Genomic DNA, 21,472 nt, shown 5'->3' with positions numbered 1-21,472 from the left:
GATTTTTGCATAGTCCTTTGTGCAAAATCCTTCTATTTTTACATGCAGAAACATATTTTATTGAATAATTCATATATTGCTGATAGGTCAACATAAAATTCCAACCCATAATTTGATCACAGATTTCTTAGCAATACTCTTTTCACAGCAGCCACTTTGACATCAAATTATAATTGTTAACACCTGTGTTTATCCTGTTACTCCATATCAATATGGCTACCGTGAAAAAATTATTTCCCTTACTTCAATTATCAGGGAGGTGGAGAGAATATAAAGAGAAGATAACTTATGAAATACTTATTTGAGGTTCTGTTTACAATATCCACTGCCACTAGATGTCGTGCTAGAGCACCTGCATGTCAAACAAGACCCGTACAAATGAGCGTCTCGGCCCGCAAAACTTCATTGGAAAAATATAGTAATTTTAGCGTGCAAGTCGTTTTAACCACGTCTGTAAAAGTGTACACAGGCTCCTGCTGTTTTTAAGTGTATGGTAACAATATGAAACAGAGATATCCCTTTTTGTTAAAGAGTAAAATCCATTTATCAGAAACGAACGTTACCAGAAACAGCCGTTATATCGCTGTCCTCAAAGCCACCAGACTCCGCAGATAATCACAAAACACACATCATTCAAACTCGATAGAAACAAAACACAACTCACCAAAACTGTCGTTGTTAGTCTTGGCACTGTTCCAACAATCACCATCTCTAGTTTAGTCGTCTTAAGTCTGTAAATCACGGAGTCAGATGTGAAAAAAGAGCATCCATTGTATTTCTCTTCCAGACCAACTGTTAGGAGAGACTAGGAATAACTGACGGAAGGTGCACGCGCGGCTGTGACTTCACTCTCTGTCCAGGAAATCATTACTCAACCATATCACTACGTGGGAATAAGTTGTTTTCTACTATCAATGTTCAGAAACTCATCTATATAATCTTTTATTGCTGAGTATGGTTTATTTTTAATGTTAATTTACTGCCATGATTTGAATGATGGGTCAATCTCCCTATCTGTCACAACTCCATTCCCCCAGTTTCCCTCCTGTCCCTCTGCCCCAGTAAATTTCCACTCTACCTGCCAGCCACGCCCACCTCATCAGCTCAACTCCACTCACCTGCTGGCACAGCTGCAGCTCATCCACAATCAGCCCTGCTTATAAGCCTCTCCTGCACGCTCACTCTTTGCCAGATTGTTCCTCAACATTCATGCAAGACTCTCCAGCCTTCCTTACCTGCCTTCCTTACCTGCCTGACCTCCTGTTGCCGAACCTGTCTGCCTCTGACCTGCCTGCATCACCTGTGTCCCGGTAAACTCACCAGCCTTCTGTCCCTGACCATGACTTCTGCCTCAGCATCTCTGATTTCTGTCCGCTCACCTGGTCCTGATTTTTCCGTCTGGTCCTGATTTCGCTGCTGCTCATCCCCAGTCTGCTCTGCTGCATCATCGGCCTGCGTTTCTGGTTCTGGACTCCTCGCCTCGTTGACCTCGTCTCCTGTAAGCCCCTCTCTGTCACTCCTGCCTGCTGTAGAACAGAACTGTACGGGTCCGAGGGTTCACATCCTCCCCCTCGGTTCCACATTCAGGTTCAGCTCGACCCAGTCTCCGAGCCTGAAACCCAGAGACTTTGTGTGGGCCCCGAGCCTGAAGAACGAACTGTTTTCTGTTTCCTCGTCTGCTTGAGTTCCTGTTCTACTTGTGTGCTAATAAAGGTCATTACCAATGGTCCCAGATTTCCAGAGTACTGCTTTTGGGTCCTAATTACACCCGTCACAATATCCTTAGTCTACATGTTGTTGTATTGGATTAAAGGAGCACTCCAGTTTTACACAATACAATATTAAAACAATAAATAAAAGGGTCAAATTTGATGCAGCTGAGACAGATATTTTGACGTTCACCCCAGAGTACAGGATGTGCTCCATAAACACTGGATTCTATACACATCTCCTAATGCAATTTGATGGTATCAAGTTGTTTATTTTGTCAGGACAAGAGAAGGGGGGCAGCATGTATCTCAAGCCACAGGCTGGAAACAAACCCAGAGCTGCTGGTGAGGACTCATTACAACAGGCACATACTCGACCAACTGAGCTACCAGGGCAACCCAATAGTATTAACTTGACCTTTCAACTTAGACTGTTGGACTAAAGCTATCGGTCCATCATCAGGCAGTTCTCTGACTGTATGTTCAGACTACTGGCGACAAAGCATCAGTTTACAAGTAATTTTCAGTGGAGGCTGGAGACATAAATGTGTGATGAGTGTGACGCACTCCAAATAAAAGTTGACCCTCACTCAGCACTCAATGACAATGCAGCCGGCCGCATTTGGCTGTTTTGTAGCTGTGTCAGCAGAAATGTGAACATACGGCAAGTAGCACTGCCTTCATTGAATTTTCACAACCTAGTAAATTGGAAATATTCTGAAAGCTCAAAATTCACGAATCTTGTAAATGATTTCCCATGTTGTGATTAAGAGTTCACAAGTTCCATTTAAAGACAGCATAAATCACTGAAGCTGAGAAACTGGAATACATCAGAGGGAAACCAGAAATATTTTCTCCATAAAATATGATCCAGTTTCATCGAAATTAGTGAATAAAGTTAGAAATTGTGCTTTTGTACACTGAAACCCCCAGAAACGCTGCAGCCTGCTCTGGTGAACGGATGTATTCTTCCATGCTCCAACAGCATTTGTAAGTGAGAAAGCATTATATTGAGTGCAAATTCATTATATACATATATATATATATATATATATATATATATATATATATATATATATCTTTAATTTTTTCCAGGAAAACTCTGAAATAGGTTTCCCTGTGTAGTCTTTCATTGTTCGTCTTTCCTCAGCACAACAGGAGGCACTGCTGTCAAACATCAAGTATTACATCCTTCATATATAAACAACATGACAGGACATATTTTATTCAAAACTTTATTAGATTTCATATTTCTATAATAAAGAGATCAAGAGCTGATATGCACAGATGAGTGGTTGAAAATGGAGACATCATTTGAGGGCGAGCCAGAGCATTATAGGCTAACTGTATATTTGTGTGCAGAGAGCAGCGGTGGAGTATGACTTGGTGAGTCCATATGCTCTGCAGGGTCAGATCGAGTACAGGGGCTCCAGTCCACTCCATGCTCCTCTCTGGATGCTCCCCGTTCACCCTGCATGCCATCATCACAACTCCCTGATCCAGGACATCTCCTGCTGTTGTATTGCTCACAGACAACCTGTCACAGTAACTCAAAGGTGCGGTGTGACAAACTGTCACTTCTGTTGTGATTTGCATAGAGTTGCTTGTCATCATAAGGCCCTCGCTGACACAATCTCAACATTACACAAAAGCTGGGTTTTCTCAGTTCATTGATTCAGTGACACAGTATTTCAAACAAATCACCTCTTTTTTTTTATCAAAGTTTATTAGACAACAACTGACTGAGAGAAAACCCACTCTTCAACAGTTCAATTCAATTATTGCAATTATATTATTTGATCGTATGATCCTGCAAAAATTGTCTTATTGTTTCCAAAGTCACTGCAACAATCCAAAAGTTAAGACCAGATTTCTTGACAACACAATTCATAGTCCTGCTTGAAGCTGGATTTTCTCTTTTAAGGCAAACAAGAATATGGTAAACCCACACATGACAGCTGTATATTACTCATAATAATTCTTGCACCTTGTGTACCAATATCTTCCTAAAAGATCCCATGCAATGGGATCATGAAGTCACAGCTTTTTCAGCAATTCTTCCTTTCTGTCAGTCATATCAATTATTTTTTCATAACTATTAGCCTGTGTGTTTATACCTAAAGGAATAGTTTGATATTTTGGTTGATACGTTTATTTGGTTTCTTGCCGAGAGTTAAATAAGCTGGAGCCAAGAGAAGATTAGCCAGCTTAGCAGAAGCACTGGTTACAGAGGGAAACACCTACACTGGCTTTGTCAAAATAATAATAATAAAAAATATGCCTAACAGTGGCTCTGGGAGCCTGTGTCCATATAGTGATGTTTCTTTGTTTGTTTGTTTGTTTTGTTTTGTTTTTCTCTCACTGCACAAGCACTTCATGCCAGCGTTCCCCAGTACCATGCCAGTGTTTTTCTGCCAGAGAAAAAAAAAAACAATGCCAAATGGTTATGGAGCCTAAAGCTAATCAATTAATGTTATATCTTGTTTAATTCCTGGAGTGTTGTAATCACTGCACATTTGCCAGGCAATCAATAGAGAGTTCCGGATGCCACAACAATAGTCCCACACTTATCCCCTCCATAAAGCCACAACATTTACACTTCAGTTTTGCACAAATTAAACAAACAATATATATTTTGTTAATTAGTGAACTTTCCTTTGGACAGTACCATTGTATCTGTTTCCCCAGTTTCCAGTCTTTATGCTAAGCTAAGCTAAGCTAAGAAGAAACTAACTGTAGCTTCATACTTACCAAACAGATACAAGTGTGGTATCAATCTTCTCATCTAATTATCGGCATAAATGCAAATAGGTGTATTTCCCAAAATGACAAACTATCTCTTTGAGACTGATCTCACACCATTTTATTCTGGTTAAATAGATCACACATTTCATGAGACCTTGAAGAATTTTAACACCTGCTTTTTCCTTATGTGTGCTGTTTGGTTTCTTCTCATCTCACTTGGATGATCAGTGAGACAAACCAACACTGGTTTGGTTTATACATAACATACACAAAAATATAGGCTACATTTTTTAAAGTGCCTAACACAACCTCTTTATAATATTGCTTCAAGCCAGTGACTGAAGACTGGAGTCACTTTAATGTGGAGGCACATTATCATTAAGATAACAGAGTTTCCAGACATTCACACTTTGCTGTACAGTACGCTCATTCAACACCTGTTGTGACTCGGGAGGTACGTTTTGATCTGACCTGACACAGCGTTTCCCCACACATCTGTCCCACGCTCCAGAGGTATTTCTTTTTAAAGCCAGACATTCAGTGTCTTGAATGTGAAACAGATATATATTGTAAATGCAGGTGAAACTGTATTTCACTGTTTGAGTTTGATGCAGATACATTCATCTCCTAATGTGATGCTCAGGAGTCATCCCTGTTTGGCACAGTCAGTGGGCTTCACTGAGAGCATCACTTGTCTGATTTCCTGCTTATACAGACATTAAACTTGAACTACAGCCCCCCTACTCAGCCTGCTGTCTCAGGCCTGATACCATACCATACTATGGGTCTTTCATTACTGTATGCATGGGCAGGACAACCAGGTTTTCACTGCAGTGCAGCAGGTAAAGATTATTTATGGCAGAGAAACACACTGACTGAATGAATGTGTCAGTTTTTAGGAAAAAATGATCCATTTCCATGATAATAAGCAAAGGGAATATGCTGAGTCTGATCCAGGCATACAGTTTCCAGGGCCGCATCACCAAATAGTGCTTGGCCTTAGCCAGGGATAGCACAATGAAATTAGCATGGCATAAAATGGGATTGACAGTTAACCTTAGAGCTGACACTACCAGTGTTAGTAGTATATCCGAACATGTTTTTCCAAAAAGTATGTATTTCTGTTCTCTAGCATTGTATCTAAAATCTGGCCCATGTTGCACATGCTTAAAATGCATTGGTTATTTATCTTAAAAGCAGCATCATCAGAGGGTCATTCATTTTCTAGGGGGGTGGGGGGGTAGTTCCAGGGGATTGTCTATCATTTCAGCTCAGAAGCTTGTTGTACTATTACTGTTTGCTGAGTTTTATAAACTGTTTTGCAGTATGTCATTGTCCTCACTGGCAGAGGAGCAGATAAGCACTAACAGGCACCTGTGTTTTATATCAAGCAAAGAGAAGGTACAGGATGAAGAGCTGGGCTGAATCCTACAATATTCTGTTAAATCACCGTCTGTTTTACTGCAGTTGATTGAATAAATCAGATAACACACTGTTGGTATTTTGAGGAAAGTAGCTACAAACTGATCAGTAGATTTGTGAGATAGAACTGTTGTTTTTCATTTAGTTGATCATATTACTTAAGGGATACTGTGAATTTGGTGTTAGTTAAAGAGGGATTCAGCCCAGCTGTAAATACATTGCATTATTCCCTGTCTCAAGCACTTAAATAAAAAAGTTTTTGTTCTGACTTCAGATGAAAAACAGTCAAAGTTTCAATTTTTTAATGTGCTCTGGCTGTGGCCACAGGTAGTTATTCATATATCATGGCTGCAAAGCACTTTAAACAGTGCACAGCTGTGCAAAAATAACATACAACTGTTATACACATTTACAGACACACAGTTCAATAACATACACACAAATCCACCTTCCCCATAAGTTAATAAAATGTGCACAGAATTTGCTTTTGATTTAAAGAGTTCAAAAAGAAAACCATCTACCAGAGACACTTAACTTACTGATCATAAATAGGCATGCTTTCACTTAGCTTATAAGCACTGCACACCATGCACGACTATAGATGTTTACTTCAGGAAGACTAACTTTGCTTTCAGATACAGCTAATAGCAATCCTAACAAATAAACAAATACTGTCATCAAGATCAGCACTCCCCTGTGTCTACACAGCTTTTTTTTAGTTTACTGTAATAATTTATAAAATGACCATGATATGTCACCAGGGATAAAGGAAACATACTAAATTGAAAAACTCAATAATGCTACAGCTGCAGTGTCTCCCAATTTTCTATTCCATGCCAGAATAACTGTTTTTGTTTGCCTGTTTCATGTTAATTAGTTCAAATTAATGCTGAATGTTCACTGAATGAGTGTCTGTTTATGACTTCTAAAAAAAATCTTTAATAATCTTGTAGAAGGTGTAGAGGATTATAACGGTTACATTGAGCAATATGTTCATGGAGTCTGGCAGGCAGTAAAACAGTCAGTCATTTAACTCAAAGTCCTGCATGTGCATTTTCGTAACAGTGAGCTTTTGTTTTCAGGATAACAGGTTTAACTTTACATTGACAGACAACTGACGGTCATAAACAGCTGATCAACTTATAGGACTTTTGTAGGACTCGTCACTTGTTATTGTCAATTTACAATGTGCGCGTCAACCTGAGTTGCCTGAGTCTGGGGACAATGGGGCAGGGAGAAACAACTTCAGCCATAGCATTTCAACCTAATTAATATTATAGTCTATGGCTCCAACTTGCTAGTTGGACTGCTGTGCTAATTTTTGCACATGCAACTGCTACGTATTGGTCCTTTAAAATGTATTATTGTACCTTCAGTGCTCCATGTTGTATTTAAAATGTTGTATGTCTAATGGTCAAAGTAAAAACACAAAACCAGTGGAAAAAAATGTGGAATGAATGGTTAACATTCAGTTTCTTTACTTTCTTGGTGAGGATGTATTAGATGATGACTCTGTTAGTAGGACAGAGTAGAATGGCCAAATATCCATCATGTTTATATTACACAGAGCCAGTTGAATTAAACCTCACAGACTTTTTCTTCTTAGACTGAGGTTGTCCTGCCTTCTTCCTTCTTGTTCTTAAACTACCTTTAAAGGTTCAGGATGATTTTTTTTTGTTGGCTCAAACTGTCATTATGTCTTGACATTAGTACATTAAACAGATAATATGTGAAGAAATCAGGCTCCTCTGGTTCCTCCTAGTGTCCAGTTTGTTAAACGATGTAGAGTTACGGGAGACAAGGTGGGATGTAAATATGTTAGATTAAAGGAGAAAGCTGTAATATATTTACTTTAAGAATTCATAAAATGACCATGATATGTCATCAGGGATTAAGGACACATTTTAAGTTGAAACAATAGCCTCTGACAACGACACTACAGCCACAGTGTACCCCCTTGAAACTTCTATTCTGGGCCAGAATAGGTGTTTTTGTTTGCCTAGGTTCAAATTAATTTGCCGGCCATTTGCCGAAAGAGTAAATGTCTGTTCATGAGTCATGAAAAATATTATGAAGAATCATGTTGAAGGTGTTGATGTTTATAATACTTAAACTGAGCAAAATGTTAATGGAGTCTGGCAGACAGTAAGACAGGGAGTCACTTGACTCAGTCCAGAGTGTGTGTTCTCAGAGCAGTGGGCTTTTGCTTTCAGGATAACAGACTTAACTTTCCATTGACAGACAGCTCTCAGTTATAAACAGCTGATCAACTCACAGTGTAGGACTCATCCTTGCTCACTATTGTCAATTTGCGTGCCTCTTCCGCTTCTGCATGCATATTGGTTATATTAAGTAGGATTTCAACCTATTTAAATATACAGTCTATGGCTCCAACTCACTATTTGGATTGCAGTGTTCCTTTTTGCCCTTGCAGATTGTTACATATTGTTCCTTTAAGACTGTAATGCTAAATAAGTCAAGCTGGAGTGTCTCTTGTTGGTGCAGTTAAATTATTAAATTGCGTGCACATTTTAAATAACCTCACTCATGTCTTTCACATTCTGTAGTTGTATATCATCTGCACAGTTACTATTCAGTGCCTATGTATACATTCCCCTCTGAAGGCCACAGCCAGGCAGAGTTTTTAGGAGCCTAACTTCAACATAATGAATTTGTATGTGTGCAAACACATGTGCATATACAAATATATGCAAAGAAGGTACATAAATATGAGTACTCATATGGTTATATATACATGCACTTTCTCATTTCTTTTTTGGTGTTGGCTTTGAATCAGCTTTGGATCCTGAGAGGCCATTTTCTGTGTTGTCGATCCCTGATGAAGTTACAAGGCACTCCTTACTGCAGTGGGGCCGAAGGAAAAAAAGACAAAGTTAGAGATGTACACATACAGCAGATCAAAGAAAAAGTTCAGTTTTGCTTCATTTCAAATTCACTTCAGCGTGCACAGTATCTGAGCTGTCGAAAACATGCTGCCAAGCACCAACACTCTGAGGGAACTGTGTGGAACAGTTCACTGCAGATAAATATCCAGGTGGTTGTGAAAACTCACTTTTTCTCCTCAAGCTTGGAAAGAACAAAGAGAGTGAAGTTCTTGAGTAACATGAAGCCCATTAACAATGCGATGGCTCCGCCCACACAGGAGGCTATGATAGTGGCCAGCGTGTTATCCACCACCCTCACTGCAGACATTAACAACAGAACACAGGAGTGAGGATGTAAATGAGCTACATAACAGCTGAAAGAGAGGTTCCAGAAAATCAAAGTGATAGTTAGGAATATAGAGTGCCTCAGTCACACCCCTTCAGGTGTGCCCCATGGGACCTAAATGTGTAAAAAAAAAAAAAAAAAGACTACATCCTGGTATGAAACACATAAGCATTGTACCTTCAGCAGCTTACGTTAGCTTTTGGAGGGAGAAAATCTTGACATCATTTACACGACTTCTTGGTCACATAAATCATGACTGGTTCATAACCAGTTAAAAACTCCTTTCAGTAGCTTTAGGAAGTCTGAGTGGTTGGGGGTTCAAATAATTTGAAGTATCCCTTTAAAATTTCTATATCTTGTGAGAGAACCCTGGCTGCCTGTTGTGCTGTTACAACGCCTTTTAACTGAGGCGAGTTGGTATGGCCATATTTGATTGGAGCTGTAGTGTGGGCCAAGCTGAAGCCATTTCCTTCATGTTTGACACACCTGATGATGAAGTATGATGAGGAGCTCATCTTTTGTGACGCTTGGCCATTTTAAACTTTAAAACTAGACTGGCACTTTCCCAGATCCATTTATGAAGAATTTTCTCTACACCCCTCTCAGCTATCAGTATCAAATTCACTGAGAAAACATCTACATGGATGGGTGGTTGTTTTACTCATTTGTTAAAAGTTTCCATCAGCAGCTTTGAGAAAGTATAATGTTGTTCCACTCTTGAGGAGAGACTTACTGTGGTATGACACTTGTTCCTGCTTTCCTGTGTGAGTGTGTGTCTGGCTTATTAGAAAATAATTAACTGAATAAAAGCAGAGAGGAAAACACTATCATAAATTATTCCACATTATTTATTTTAATTTTCAATTTTCAATTTCAGTTGCTGAGAGACGTGGAAAGATTTCTGAGAAGGTAGATGAGTAATGGGCTGATTCAGGCAGGTTTTTAAAAATGATACCCTCTTCATATAAAATACAACAAGAATTAGGACTAGCATTTTGTCCAAAGACCTCATTAAGATGTATTACGAAAAAGAAAATAAATTAGACCCCTCCCTCACAGCCTTTGACCACTCACACTCATCCACTACTATGAGGTTGAAGATGGCGCTGTGGTTCCTGCCCTTCTCCTTGGGGTTGCGTCCAAAACAAGTGTACTGGCCTCCGTCCTCGAAGGTGATGTTCCACAGCAAGATGGAGATGTTGTTGTGATCGTTTTTCCCCACAAACTCCACCCGCTCTCGATATATTTCCACATGTGGCACCACCCCATCTGACGGTATCACTGAGTCACACACCTGACAGGACCAACAAGCTGTCAGTCACCCAAAACAGCCACTTACAGGTGAGCAATACATGAACATGAAGGTTTCTCTGAAACACAAGGTTCTTACCTTCTGCATGGTGCCACTGTCATTGAACTGCCAGCTGAAGTAGAGGTCCTTGATGCCGATACAGCTGGAGTATGTGCAAGGTAACATTACTGTGCTGCCATTCACTGCCTCCAGGAAGGGAATCTTCCCTGTGGACATCTCCAGGGCCTGAGCAGACCACATACCTGACGGGGAAGGTCAAAAGGAAAACACAACAAGAATGAGCTTTACAGTGCAGCAGTGTTGTAAGAACAATAAGTCAGTCTGTCTGACTAGATCGATACCTCAAAATCCAAAATACATCTATAGCCAGCGGCCGACTAACTTAGCTTAGCATAAGATTTGAACTAGCTATCCTGGCTCAGTCTGAGGCAAGAGGCAACCTTCAAAGGCTGAAAAATTAAGCCAACACTGAAGTGCCAAAACCTGCAGTTCCTTAAATGGCCACTTGAGGCTGCCTCCAAACACAAATCAATCCCCACAGATGCATATTAAAATGGCCAACTTTACAGCAGAAATAAACATTTTTACAGTGGGTACAACAAACAGTTCGAGTCTCCATAGTGTATTTGCTTGCTCATGAAAACTCCACACTCTTAGAAATAAAGGTGCTAAATAGAACCATAAAGAGTTTGTTAGCTTGTCCCCATATGAAATCCTTTTTGGTTCCTGGTAGAACCTTTTATAAAGTTTGTACTTGGAACCCTTTCGGACAGTTCTACTGAGAACCCAACATAAAGAGTTATACCTAGAGCCATCTGTGAAAGGTTTCACCCAGAACCCCCTATGAGAGGTTTTACAGAGAACCCTTCTATAGTGTAAACCGTCCATTTTTTTTATTTAGTTAAGAGTTAAGTGGAGTCAGGACCTACCGAGATGGTGACGGTCAGAGCCACCAGTGTTTGTTTCCACTCTTTGTGCTATGTGCCATATGCCCTACAGTGCTTGCTGTCACATTACTGTAAATAAGAGAGAATGAAATCTGATGTGCCCCATGTGAAAAATGTAACTGTACACCAGAGACCAAAGTCAAACAGCATCGGGAAGTCACAGTGATTAAATCTTCTACTTTTACCAATCAAGCAGATGGCTCTGGGAAACTGAATGTCTTTTTTATTGTCTGTCTTTTCCTTTTTCCTCATTCAGTCTAGATCTGGCAGGTATTCCACCTTCACATTTAGCTGCTCAGCTTGTGATCAGACATGTGTCAGGGTCACAGGTAGGATAGAGTTACAGTATAGAGTTCCAGCAGGTCAAGGACAGACTGTACTGTCGGTCTTTTAAAGCTCCTTCATCTTAATGCTTCCATCTAGTGTGTGAGGAGAAAACTACAAGAGCTGCTGTGCAGAACTACACACTTCGAAGGAAAGGTTTCAAAAGGGCTCTTCCTGAAGGGCTGAGGTTTGTCAAGGGGTCTTTTTAAGACTAAAAGTTGCATTAAGAACCTTTTTAATCCAAAGAACCTTTTGGAGGAAAGTGCTCTTTGAGAATTGTTGAAATCCTTGAAGAACTCCTTTGCCATGGGATCTTTGCACCATAAAAAGTGTTCTCAGTAGAACACCCTGAGTGGGTTCTAGATAAAACCTTTGGAAATCTAAAAAGGTTATTAATAGAACCCCTGTGTGTTCTCGATAAAACCCTTAGAATACAAATAGGGGTCTTCATAGAACCCCCTAAGGTGGGTTCAACATAAAACCCTTATAATATAAAAGATTCTCTGTAGGTTCCACTGAGTGTGTTCTAGATAAAACCCTTGGAATACAAAAGGTTTCTTGATATAACCCCCCAGCGGGGTTCTTGATAAAACCCTTGGAATATAAAAAGGGTTCTTGGTTTAACCCCCAGTGTGTGTTAGAGATAAATCCTTTAGAATATAAAAATAGCACCTTTAGAGGATGGAAAGAACCTCATAGGGCAGGTTCTGTGTGGAATCACTACACCTTAGGAGGGTTCTCTGTAGTACCTCTCATCTGAGTGTCTGAGTGAAACCTTTCACAGATGGTTCTATATTGGATTCTTGATAGAACTCTCTGAAAGGGTTCCAAATGGAACCTTTATAAAAGCATTTTCCTATGGGGACAAACTGAATAATCCTTTATGATTCTGGTTAGTTAGCACCTTTATTTCTCAGAGTGTGGGGCACAGATGCAGAGGTTATAGAGAGAAGAGAGAACTCTGACACGTCTGATCAATGGTTGCAGCTGTAACATTTTCTGCACTATTTCTAACATTCACGTCACTTCTGCCCTCTGTTTGGTGCACCCGGCGTTACGCTCGCCTCATAACGTGGTCAAGGTCAACGTCTGATAGGCACCACTGCAGCAAACAGGAATAACATTGCTAAGAACAGCAGATACGGCTTCACACAGCAAAGGAGGGCATACAGTATGTGGGAATGTTATTGATTCATTCTCATCTCACTCTTGCTATCTCGCATACTCCCTCCCTCCAATCTTTTCCTCGGCTGGTCCAATGCAGCACAGTGAGCTTGCAAAAACAGTGAAGAGAGAGCAGCAGCATCACCCCTCCTGTCTCACTCCTCATTCACATTTTTTTTTAGATTCATTCAGGCTTTTTTAAACAATAACAATAATACATAAACAATATTTTATAATATCTTTTATAATATTCCATTTTCATTCCTTCCATCGCATATGACAGCCCTGTTTCTATCACCAAGAACAAAACAAGCAGAATTACATGTATTTCTTTGTGTTTTCTCTGTGACACTGTCCCTGAAATCAGCTGCCCATTCTCTCTTTCCTGCACTTCTTATTGAGGTTTCCAATTAAAGTTTTGTTTTGCAAGGTTTTGGTGCTTTAGATAAAAGTAGAGCAGTGATGCTCCAGTTTCTAGCCTACATATGTCAACTTTAGAAAAATAGTTTATTCGATGAGTACAAATATATGCTTTCCGTATAATGTTTAAATATATGTAGAACATCCAAATGATAAAAAAAAACTACAGCCTGAATGATACTGGATTTTTTTCAGGTTCATGCTGACAAATTCCTTGGTGTGCACCAAACTGACCAAAAAAGCTTACTTCTTCTGCAAAATCAGCTGTTTAGGTAGCCAGAGGAAATGCCTAGTAAGTCTTTTTGTCACCTTCTAAAATACTGGTCACTTTTGACCAACAAAATAATAGAGAGGGGGGAGATAAATAGCAACAGCGTGGTGGGTATCACAGGCTGGGATGCAATGCATCCTGGTACATGTAGGCACTGTTGTTGCACTGTTAATTATCATTATAGCACACTGAGAAATTTTTTGCTTCTACTGCACATTTACCATCAACACTGACTGGACATATAATGACATACAGTATGGACTGATAATATATTTTTTTAAATATAAAGACATAATGTAAACTATGTTTTGGTGACACAGTTTCTAAATTATCTCAAACCTGCTTTGGCATTTCTATACTACAATTTCTTGTTACTTATCACGAAACAAATATATCTGCAATAGGACTGGCCACAATATCCATACTGTGTCAATATAAGACTGTTCTATCTGTTTTATTATTTGCCTTTACCTTAGTCATTATATCCACATCACGATGATTCTTTAACAAAAATCTCCTTGTTTTAATATTTTCTGAAAGCATCATCATCCAGTTATCCCTAAAATACTGCCATAATATCAATATTGAGGTATTCGGTCAATAATATTGCTATATTTAACTTGATCCATATTGCAAAAGCCCTAATCTGAAGCAAGTATATTTATATTAGTAAAATGAATACACCAGTTTGATTGATATGTCCCAGACATCATCAATAAAAACCCTGTACATGATTTAGGAAGACATATAAAAAAAACGAGGTAGCTGTTTCTGCAAATGAAGTCTCCATATAGTGCACACGAAAATAGCTCCAGGTCTAAATATTTGGGATAGCACCAGTTGGTGTATATTTGTTTACTAGCTCATCACTTGGTAGTAATGAGCTAGCAAACAATTGCTGTAGATTAGTTTGCTCAATAGCTAACATTTTGCTAACATTAACTAACCTAGGATATGACTATACAGCACATATGTTGCTTTTACATGTCCCCCGACATCTTTAAACTAACTTCATAATTTTGTTTTTCATTTCAACATTGATAAGCCTAACACATATTGCAGGAAACAGGAAAGGAGAACACTGATCAACATTTCACTGGGTACAAAGCTCTCTCAACTGATAATGGAGCACAGAGCAGAAAGGGGCCAGTCAGTACTTTGAGCATGAACAGACTATGTTCAAATCAGACAAAAGAGACAACTATAGCACTCTCTTCTATATGTTAAAATTGTGTAATTCACAGATATAAACCTCTTCCAGCTCACTCACAGTCACTATCTCATTCTCCATATTTTGCTTTAATAGACCTTTTTCACAGCAGCCATTAGGACATGAAATAGCAGGTTAAACACAAGTGTAAACAATGATACTAACTGAGGTTCAGTTCCCTTCAGGTCAGACAGATTCAGGGTGCTGCTACTGCGCATGTTGGCTCACTGGACCTTAATAAGAATCACTGCTAACACCTGTGTTTACCCTACTATTTCATATTACTTTGGCTGCTGTGAAAAAGATCCATACTTAGACTCGCTTAATACATTTGAGCTTGATTTCTCATCATGATACATCATTACACAAACTAATCACTGCTCAATGCTGAACAAGTGCAATGTGTAACAAGACAATATGATGCTTTATCCACTACACAATGATGATACTTAGATGCTTTGAAACTGCTGTAGCATCTTTTTCTCTGCTACTCGGCCACCTGCATCTGCTGATTAAGTCTACTATGCAGTTTTTGTTATGATGGTGACAAAAATGTGTCGTATTCGTTCTAAATAAAGACAACACCTGTGTGTGAGGAACAGCTATTCACTATATGCAATTTCACTGTTCTCATTTTTTGTGTGTAAATGGGAGGGAAAGAGCAATCAAGAATATTTAAAAAATAACTGAGAATGATCGATTTGATTTATTTTACCGGACTGTGAATGTTTGAAGGTAGTTTTGTTCCTACATACAACAGAGCGGTGTTGTCTCATGGAGGTTTAACTTTTTAATGTGTGTTTGCTGCATCGCTGCACTGATGCTCCACACCCATATATAGGTAAAAATTCCTACAACGTATAGCCTGGAAGTATTAAACGTAGGAACAATGTCAGAAGAAGAGGGTATTAGACATACATATACTGACAGTTGTACTTGTCAGATAATGGCACACATCTCTCCGCTGATTGTAATTTGATTCTAATAAAATGCATTTTCTGTGCATTTTTCAACAAGGTTGTTTGTTTTGGTGTGTACTGTGGATACTCTATATCCAAAACACCCTAGCCCACATTTTGAGAGCCTATCACCGCCGTCAGTCTTAGATCTGGGTGTGAATTTACTTAAGACAACAATGATAGATCTGGATGCCCACTGTTCTGTTACTGTACAGCCACTGCAAAAATACTCACAAGGGCGTAGGTTTCGTTCAAATCTGGTGAATTTTTATGAATCAATTAATGGTGGAAATGTCTATTTATGAAAGGAAAATTAAATTTTCTAGGCAACAATTCAAAATATAATGCAGTAAGGCTCTCAGGCATTCTATAGTGATTTTAAAATGTGTATTGTTTTGTAGATTAACTTTTATATTATCCACGCTGAGTCAGTAGTATACATGATTTACTCTTCTGTTATCTTTTGTTGGGGAACTAAGCTCTTTAAATGTGCATGTGGCACCTATTACATCAATGATAAATTAATTTATTTATGATCCCCTGTACTTTAACAGCTCATATGTGTTTCAGCAATATATCAGCTATATATAGCAATATGTATAACTTTCTGCATGTTCAAAATATATCCCACATATTTGTGTTTTGGAATTTTAGATGGTATTGAAACTGGCTGAACCAATGCAATACATTTTGGTCATAACTGATAAAAAAATAGACCTTGTTAAAGTCTCTAAATGACTCTGGAAAACACAGACCTTAGGCTCTGAAGTTTAAATCTACACAAAAGCCAAGACAGTCAAAATCATAAGATTGCAGACTGCAACAGCTGCTTTTAAGGAACACGTACTTAACCTTGGAGGAACTGTTGCATCGTGTTTTAGGGGTTCATCAGAACAAAAGTCCTCTGCTACTTTTATGTTTTTATCGGAGGTGGGACTAACACACAAGTTTTAAAGGCCATCTCCAGTCATGTTTTTAACAATATAAAATGCTCTGCAAGAAGTAATAAAGTGTGTCTATTATGTTTTTTTGCAAAATAAGTTCAAATACTTTGTTAAAATGTCTTTCATATAGCTCTACACCTCGCTTTGATTTACTATTCAAGGATTCATGAATATTCAAACAATTCCCCCCTCTCAACACAGTCCACACACTCCCACCCATACCTCCTCTCCTCTATTTTGCTAGCTTATCACAGTAACCCGCTACATCCAGATTCTTCTGTAGGCAGGGCATCACTGCTAATGATGTATAGAGTCACCGCCTTGATTGATCCTTAGGTTTATGATATTATATACTCAGCCTGACTACATGTTTTTGAGACTGCCTTTGGTCACTGCAGATTCAAAGCAAGAAATGCTCAGACATGGCGTTTACTGCTTATTTCACTCCTGATATGTTTTGTAGCTCATGAGAAACACCATATAAGCATGTTAAGCAGGTTAAATGAGATTTTCACTGGACAGGGTCTTTAAAATATTGCACAGGACGTCCTCTATGTGTCTCCCTCCTATGAATTCTTGATATCTTGACGTTTACTTGACACTGGTCTAAGTGCTACTGCTCTATTACTGCAGATACACATCTTGTCTGGTACAAAATGCTGTGGATGGCAGGGCCTCGTCTAGAGTGCCTATGGTCTGACACAGCTTTTCCATCACAGGGGCCACTAATCCTGCTGACATTTTCCTTTTGTGGACATACAATCCCAATCCAAAGATATGGATCACAGATATCACCCGGCCGATAGAGTTAAAAGTGTTGCTGTTTGATCGCAGCAACACTTTTAACTCTATCAGCCAAAGTCTTTAATCTAAACTAAATGAATCTGATGGATTAACAACGAGATTCAATGCATTTTCCCAGGCAGAACCAGCAGTACATTTTGCTCATGAGATCAAATGTCCAGAAAAAATAAAAACTACTCTTCACAAGGAAACTAGTCCTGCCACCAAAGCACAATCCTTGTCGTGTATGGACACAGTAAATACTATTGCAGCAAACACCTGTGTAGGTCAGAAGCAGATGAAGGTCAATGTCAGCTTCGGAAAAGCTACAGGATCATTGCTCTGCATAACAACACAACAGCTTATGGTACGCAGCAAGAAGTGAGAAAAAACAAACACAAAGTTTCCAAAAATGAGAGAAGAGGAGTAACCGTGCACGTCAGCTGCGGCATAATGACGGCGGAGAAAATACAGAGAGATGACGTAAGGTGAAAGATAGACATTACCAAGAAGAACAGAGAATATCAGGCTGACGGCTGTGTGTGGAGGGCCCAGCCTCAGGGGTTCGACCCCAACCCACTGGACCTCCATGGTAGCCAGATGTGCTCCAAAACAAATACTGCTGCAGGATCCAGCCCAGGCTTGGGACAACTCGTAGAAGAATATCCTTTAGCACAACTCTCTGATATATGCTGGATTAAATCTGGAAGCTGCTGTCTGGGTGTCACGTCCCAATGTTGCACCTACAGTTGTCCAGGGGGTAGTGAGCCTGCTTGCCTGCCCCCACAGCAGTCCGGTGGAAGACACTGTAGGTTAGACAGAGGACAGAGGAGGAAGAGACACAAAGAGAAGGAAAAAGTTGATCAACTCAATAGCACATTGAATCACTATAAAAACACAGGCATTACAGTAAAAAGTTAGATTTTTTTTTGCAGATGTTGGCATGTTTTCTGCATGCATCCACTTATCTTTTTGCCTGAATGCAAAAGGGCTAAAGCTGAAAGAAATGACATTATTTGAGGCTACAGTTCAAGTTTTTGTCATGCCTACCTGCTCCCTGCAGCTGGTGTTCCCTCAGAGGCCGGCAGGCTGCCTGCACAGCTGAGTCAGTGTGGACAGGACAGCGGCGGAGCGGCAAACGCTCACTGCGCACAGTCAGGGTTCACTCAAGGAGAATTCGCCAGCCAGCACTTTCACTGCAGAGACAGCCACATTGCAGCGCCAGCCAGGATAGGAGACAATTAGAGAGGAGAGCAGGATGGGAAAATGGAAAGACAGACAGACAGAGACGTGGAGAGACAGACGGACAGGAGGAAAGCAGCTGCTCTCATTCCTCCTCAGCAGAGCCCCCCCAGTGAAGCTGACTCCTCTCCCTGCCCGTCCCTCCAGCTAGCTCACAACTTTTCTCTGTCCTCTCCTCCTGTTGGCTGCATGCCACCCCTCTCCCTCCCCTCATCTCTCTGTCTCCCCTCCCTCACCTGCCCCAGTATCCCTCTTATTCTCTTTCTCTCCTCCATCACCCCCCCCCCCCCATTCACTCGTCCTCTTCCTCCTCCTCCTCTCTCTGCTCCCCTCCCTCCCTCTTTCACCCTCCTCCTCCCCTTCTCCTGACTCGGGGCGTGTATGCAGACTCAGGCACTTTTGTCAGAGTGTTTGTGAAGATCAGAGAAAAGTTCTGCAGTGCAGGTTGAGGAGGAGGAGGTTGTGTAATGCAGCCCCGGGGCCGGGCCAGACACACAGTCCCATATCTAAATGCTCCATTCATAAATAGACACGTCCTGTCACTGATAACGTCACCTTCAAGGTATCAAAACTCAGCATCTCAGAATTACAAGCAGGGAGGGGAAAACGGTGCAGTACTTACTCTTTGTTTTCATAAAACAATTTAAAATGTCTGTTTTTTAAGCTTTTCCCTTCTTTTATTTTCTCTGCATTTATCCTCTCCTCTCCTCTCCTCTCCTCTCCTCTCCTCTCCTGCGACTCCTATTCCCCGGCTCAGGATATCCACAGCTACCAATCATGTGTGTATGTGTGACCCATTCAATGCCTACAAGGTCAGATTTTCTTGTACCTTGTACAATGTACCTTGAGATATTCATTCACTGGTGGACCCATGTTTGAAAAAAGCATCTACTTCTGTGGTAGAACATGATCAAGTTGGGTGCCTTATAGTGTAGAAAATCTGATGAAGTGCCCACTAGGGTGTCCTGTCAGGGGAGAGATCACAGTACAGTGCCCTCTAGGGTGCCTTCTAGTGTAGAAAATGTGATGAAGTGTCCTTTGGTGCCCTTCCAGTGCAGTAAAATGTGGTAAAGAGCCCGTTTCAGTGCCCATCCAGTGGAGAAAACCTGGTAAAGTGCCCTCTAGGTTGCCCTTCCAGTTGAGAAAACATAATGATGCTACCTCAAGGGTGCCCTTCAAGTGGGGAAAATGCAAGCGCCATATTCAGTTCCCTTCCAGAGAAGAATATGTGGTGAAGTGCCTGCAATGGAGCCCATCCAGTGAGAAAGCATAATGAAGTGGCGTCTAAGTTGTCCTTCCAGTGGAGAAAATGTGATAGAGTGCCTTTCCAGTGGAAAGAACAGAATGCAGTGCCATATAGGCTGTCCTACATGCTAGAAATGTAGGTAACGCAGGCTTTAGAATAGGTTAACCAGCAATGCATGATGACTTTCTGTGTGCTGGTGCCCTTTTTTATAATTTGCACTCCTGCGTCTCAGATAGCCTGAGTTAATCACTGTGCTCATTACACCCTTGTGACTAGGTGTGTGTGTGCAGTCATTTTTGACAACAGTACAGCTCTTTTCCTATAAATGTACAAACACATCAGTCAGCAGCAGCTGAACAGTATCATGTGTCTGCACTGTTCACTGTGGGAGACGATGGAGGAAGAGCTTAGCTCAGTTTTCAGATTTGATTAGTCAATTTTAGATCCAACTAACGTTGCCTTTATACACTTAAGTCTATATGCCTGTCAAACTCCATCCATTACTGTAAATCAAAGGTGACTGTGCAGTAATAATGGTTTGTTGTTATCAGTTCAATAGAGAAAAAATGGTTGGTAAAAGGTTAATTAGAGGTTCATGCTGGAGCAAAGGAGACTTATGAGTGCTAACAAGGATGCAACTGAGATCATGTGACAGAGTGTGCCATCTGAGCCAAGGTACAGTTACACAGGCAGAGGACGAGGGGACAGCGACACATCCATTTTGGACTTCACCTCCTGCTTGTTTTTCTCTGCTTACAGAACTTAACAAGAGAAGAAGGTAAGATAATGTTTATAACTGTAAAGGGCTGCAACTGAAATTTACATCTTGAGATAAAACAAAAAGACAGATGCAGTTATCTGCCACACAAGCGTTTACTGTACTTTACTTACTTTGCAAGTACTTAACACTGTGATCTATTATTCATTGAGCAGGTTATTAGGTGCACATGCAGACTCTACAGGATGGCAACTTACTCTTTAGAAGCTCATGCAAAGTTTACGCTACCTATCATGTGTTATTATGTGAATTAAGTCTATAATATAATACAGTCTGTGACAGGAGAGATTCAGTCAGCTATGAACACTTGCTTTTGGTTCTGGGAACATCTATTTTTGGTTTTAGGAACACTGATTGAATGCTCCTCCTCAACTTTTCCTGGCTATTAAAACATGAAGTTGTAAAACTAGTGTTATTGTTATGTTATAAGAACATTCTTGGAAGGTTAGCTAAATGTTTCTGGAAGATTACTTGAACTCTTCTCCTTAATGTTCCCTCAAACTTATAATCATTAGATTGCTTACTGTACAACTTATGTTTTGGTAACACTTCCAGAACATTTTGGGAAGGTTATCTGAATATTAAGGTTACTTGAACATTTCCTCTTAACATTCCCTGGAAGTTTTTCCCAACCTAAAGGTTGTGGTTACATTCCCAGGATGCTCTCCTTAGCCTAAAGAACATGTATGTAGTTACTGGAATGTTTGGGAATGTTATGTCACACAAAAATGTTTGCACAATGTTCTTAGAGCATTGTTGGAGGGT

At 40.1% G+C, this 21,472-nt stretch overlaps 1 protein-coding gene across 1 annotated transcript; it reads right to left on the bottom strand.

Moving 5' to 3' along the window:
• Nucleotides 1-8,641: 8,641 nt before the first annotated feature.
• Nucleotides 8,642-18,032, bottom strand: scn4bb (sodium channel, voltage-gated, type IV, beta b). Its single transcript, XM_084730339.1, has 5 exons — nucleotides 17,948-18,032; nucleotides 10,498-10,661; nucleotides 10,182-10,401; nucleotides 8,950-9,079; nucleotides 8,642-8,738 (listed from the first exon to the last, which is right to left on the bottom strand). Exons 1-5 carry the CDS (start codon nucleotides 18,030-18,032, stop codon nucleotides 8,642-8,644), a joined length of 696 nt encoding a protein of 231 aa, XP_084586465.1.
• Nucleotides 18,033-21,472: the final 3,440 nt, after the last annotated feature.

The sequence above is a fragment of the Lutjanus erythropterus genome, chromosome 11, assembly GCF_056507025.1.
Source record: "Lutjanus erythropterus isolate fLutEry1 chromosome 11, fLutEry1.hap2, whole genome shotgun sequence".
Classification (NCBI taxonomy): Eukaryota; Metazoa; Chordata; class Actinopteri; order Lutjaniformes; family Lutjanidae; genus Lutjanus; species Lutjanus erythropterus.
This window is presented reverse-complemented; position numbering and strand designations above follow the sequence as displayed.

What these genes read in the sequence shown, in the direction of transcription:
- scn4bb (XM_084730339.1), bottom strand. Translation starts at nt 18,032, where the DNA reads ATGGAGGTCCAGTGGGTTGGGGTCGAACCCCTGAGGCTGGGCCCTCCA. An exon ending in GATATTCTCTGTTCTTCTTG is followed by an intron (nt 10,662 to 17,947) that starts GTAATGTCTATC and finishes CTTCCCCGTCAG; the next exon opens with GTATGTGGTCTGCTCAGGCC. An exon ending in TCCAAGCTTGAGGAGAAAAA is followed by an intron (nt 8,739 to 8,949) that starts GTGAGTTTTCAC and finishes GCCCCACTGCAG; the next exon opens with TAAGGAGTGCCTTGTAACTT.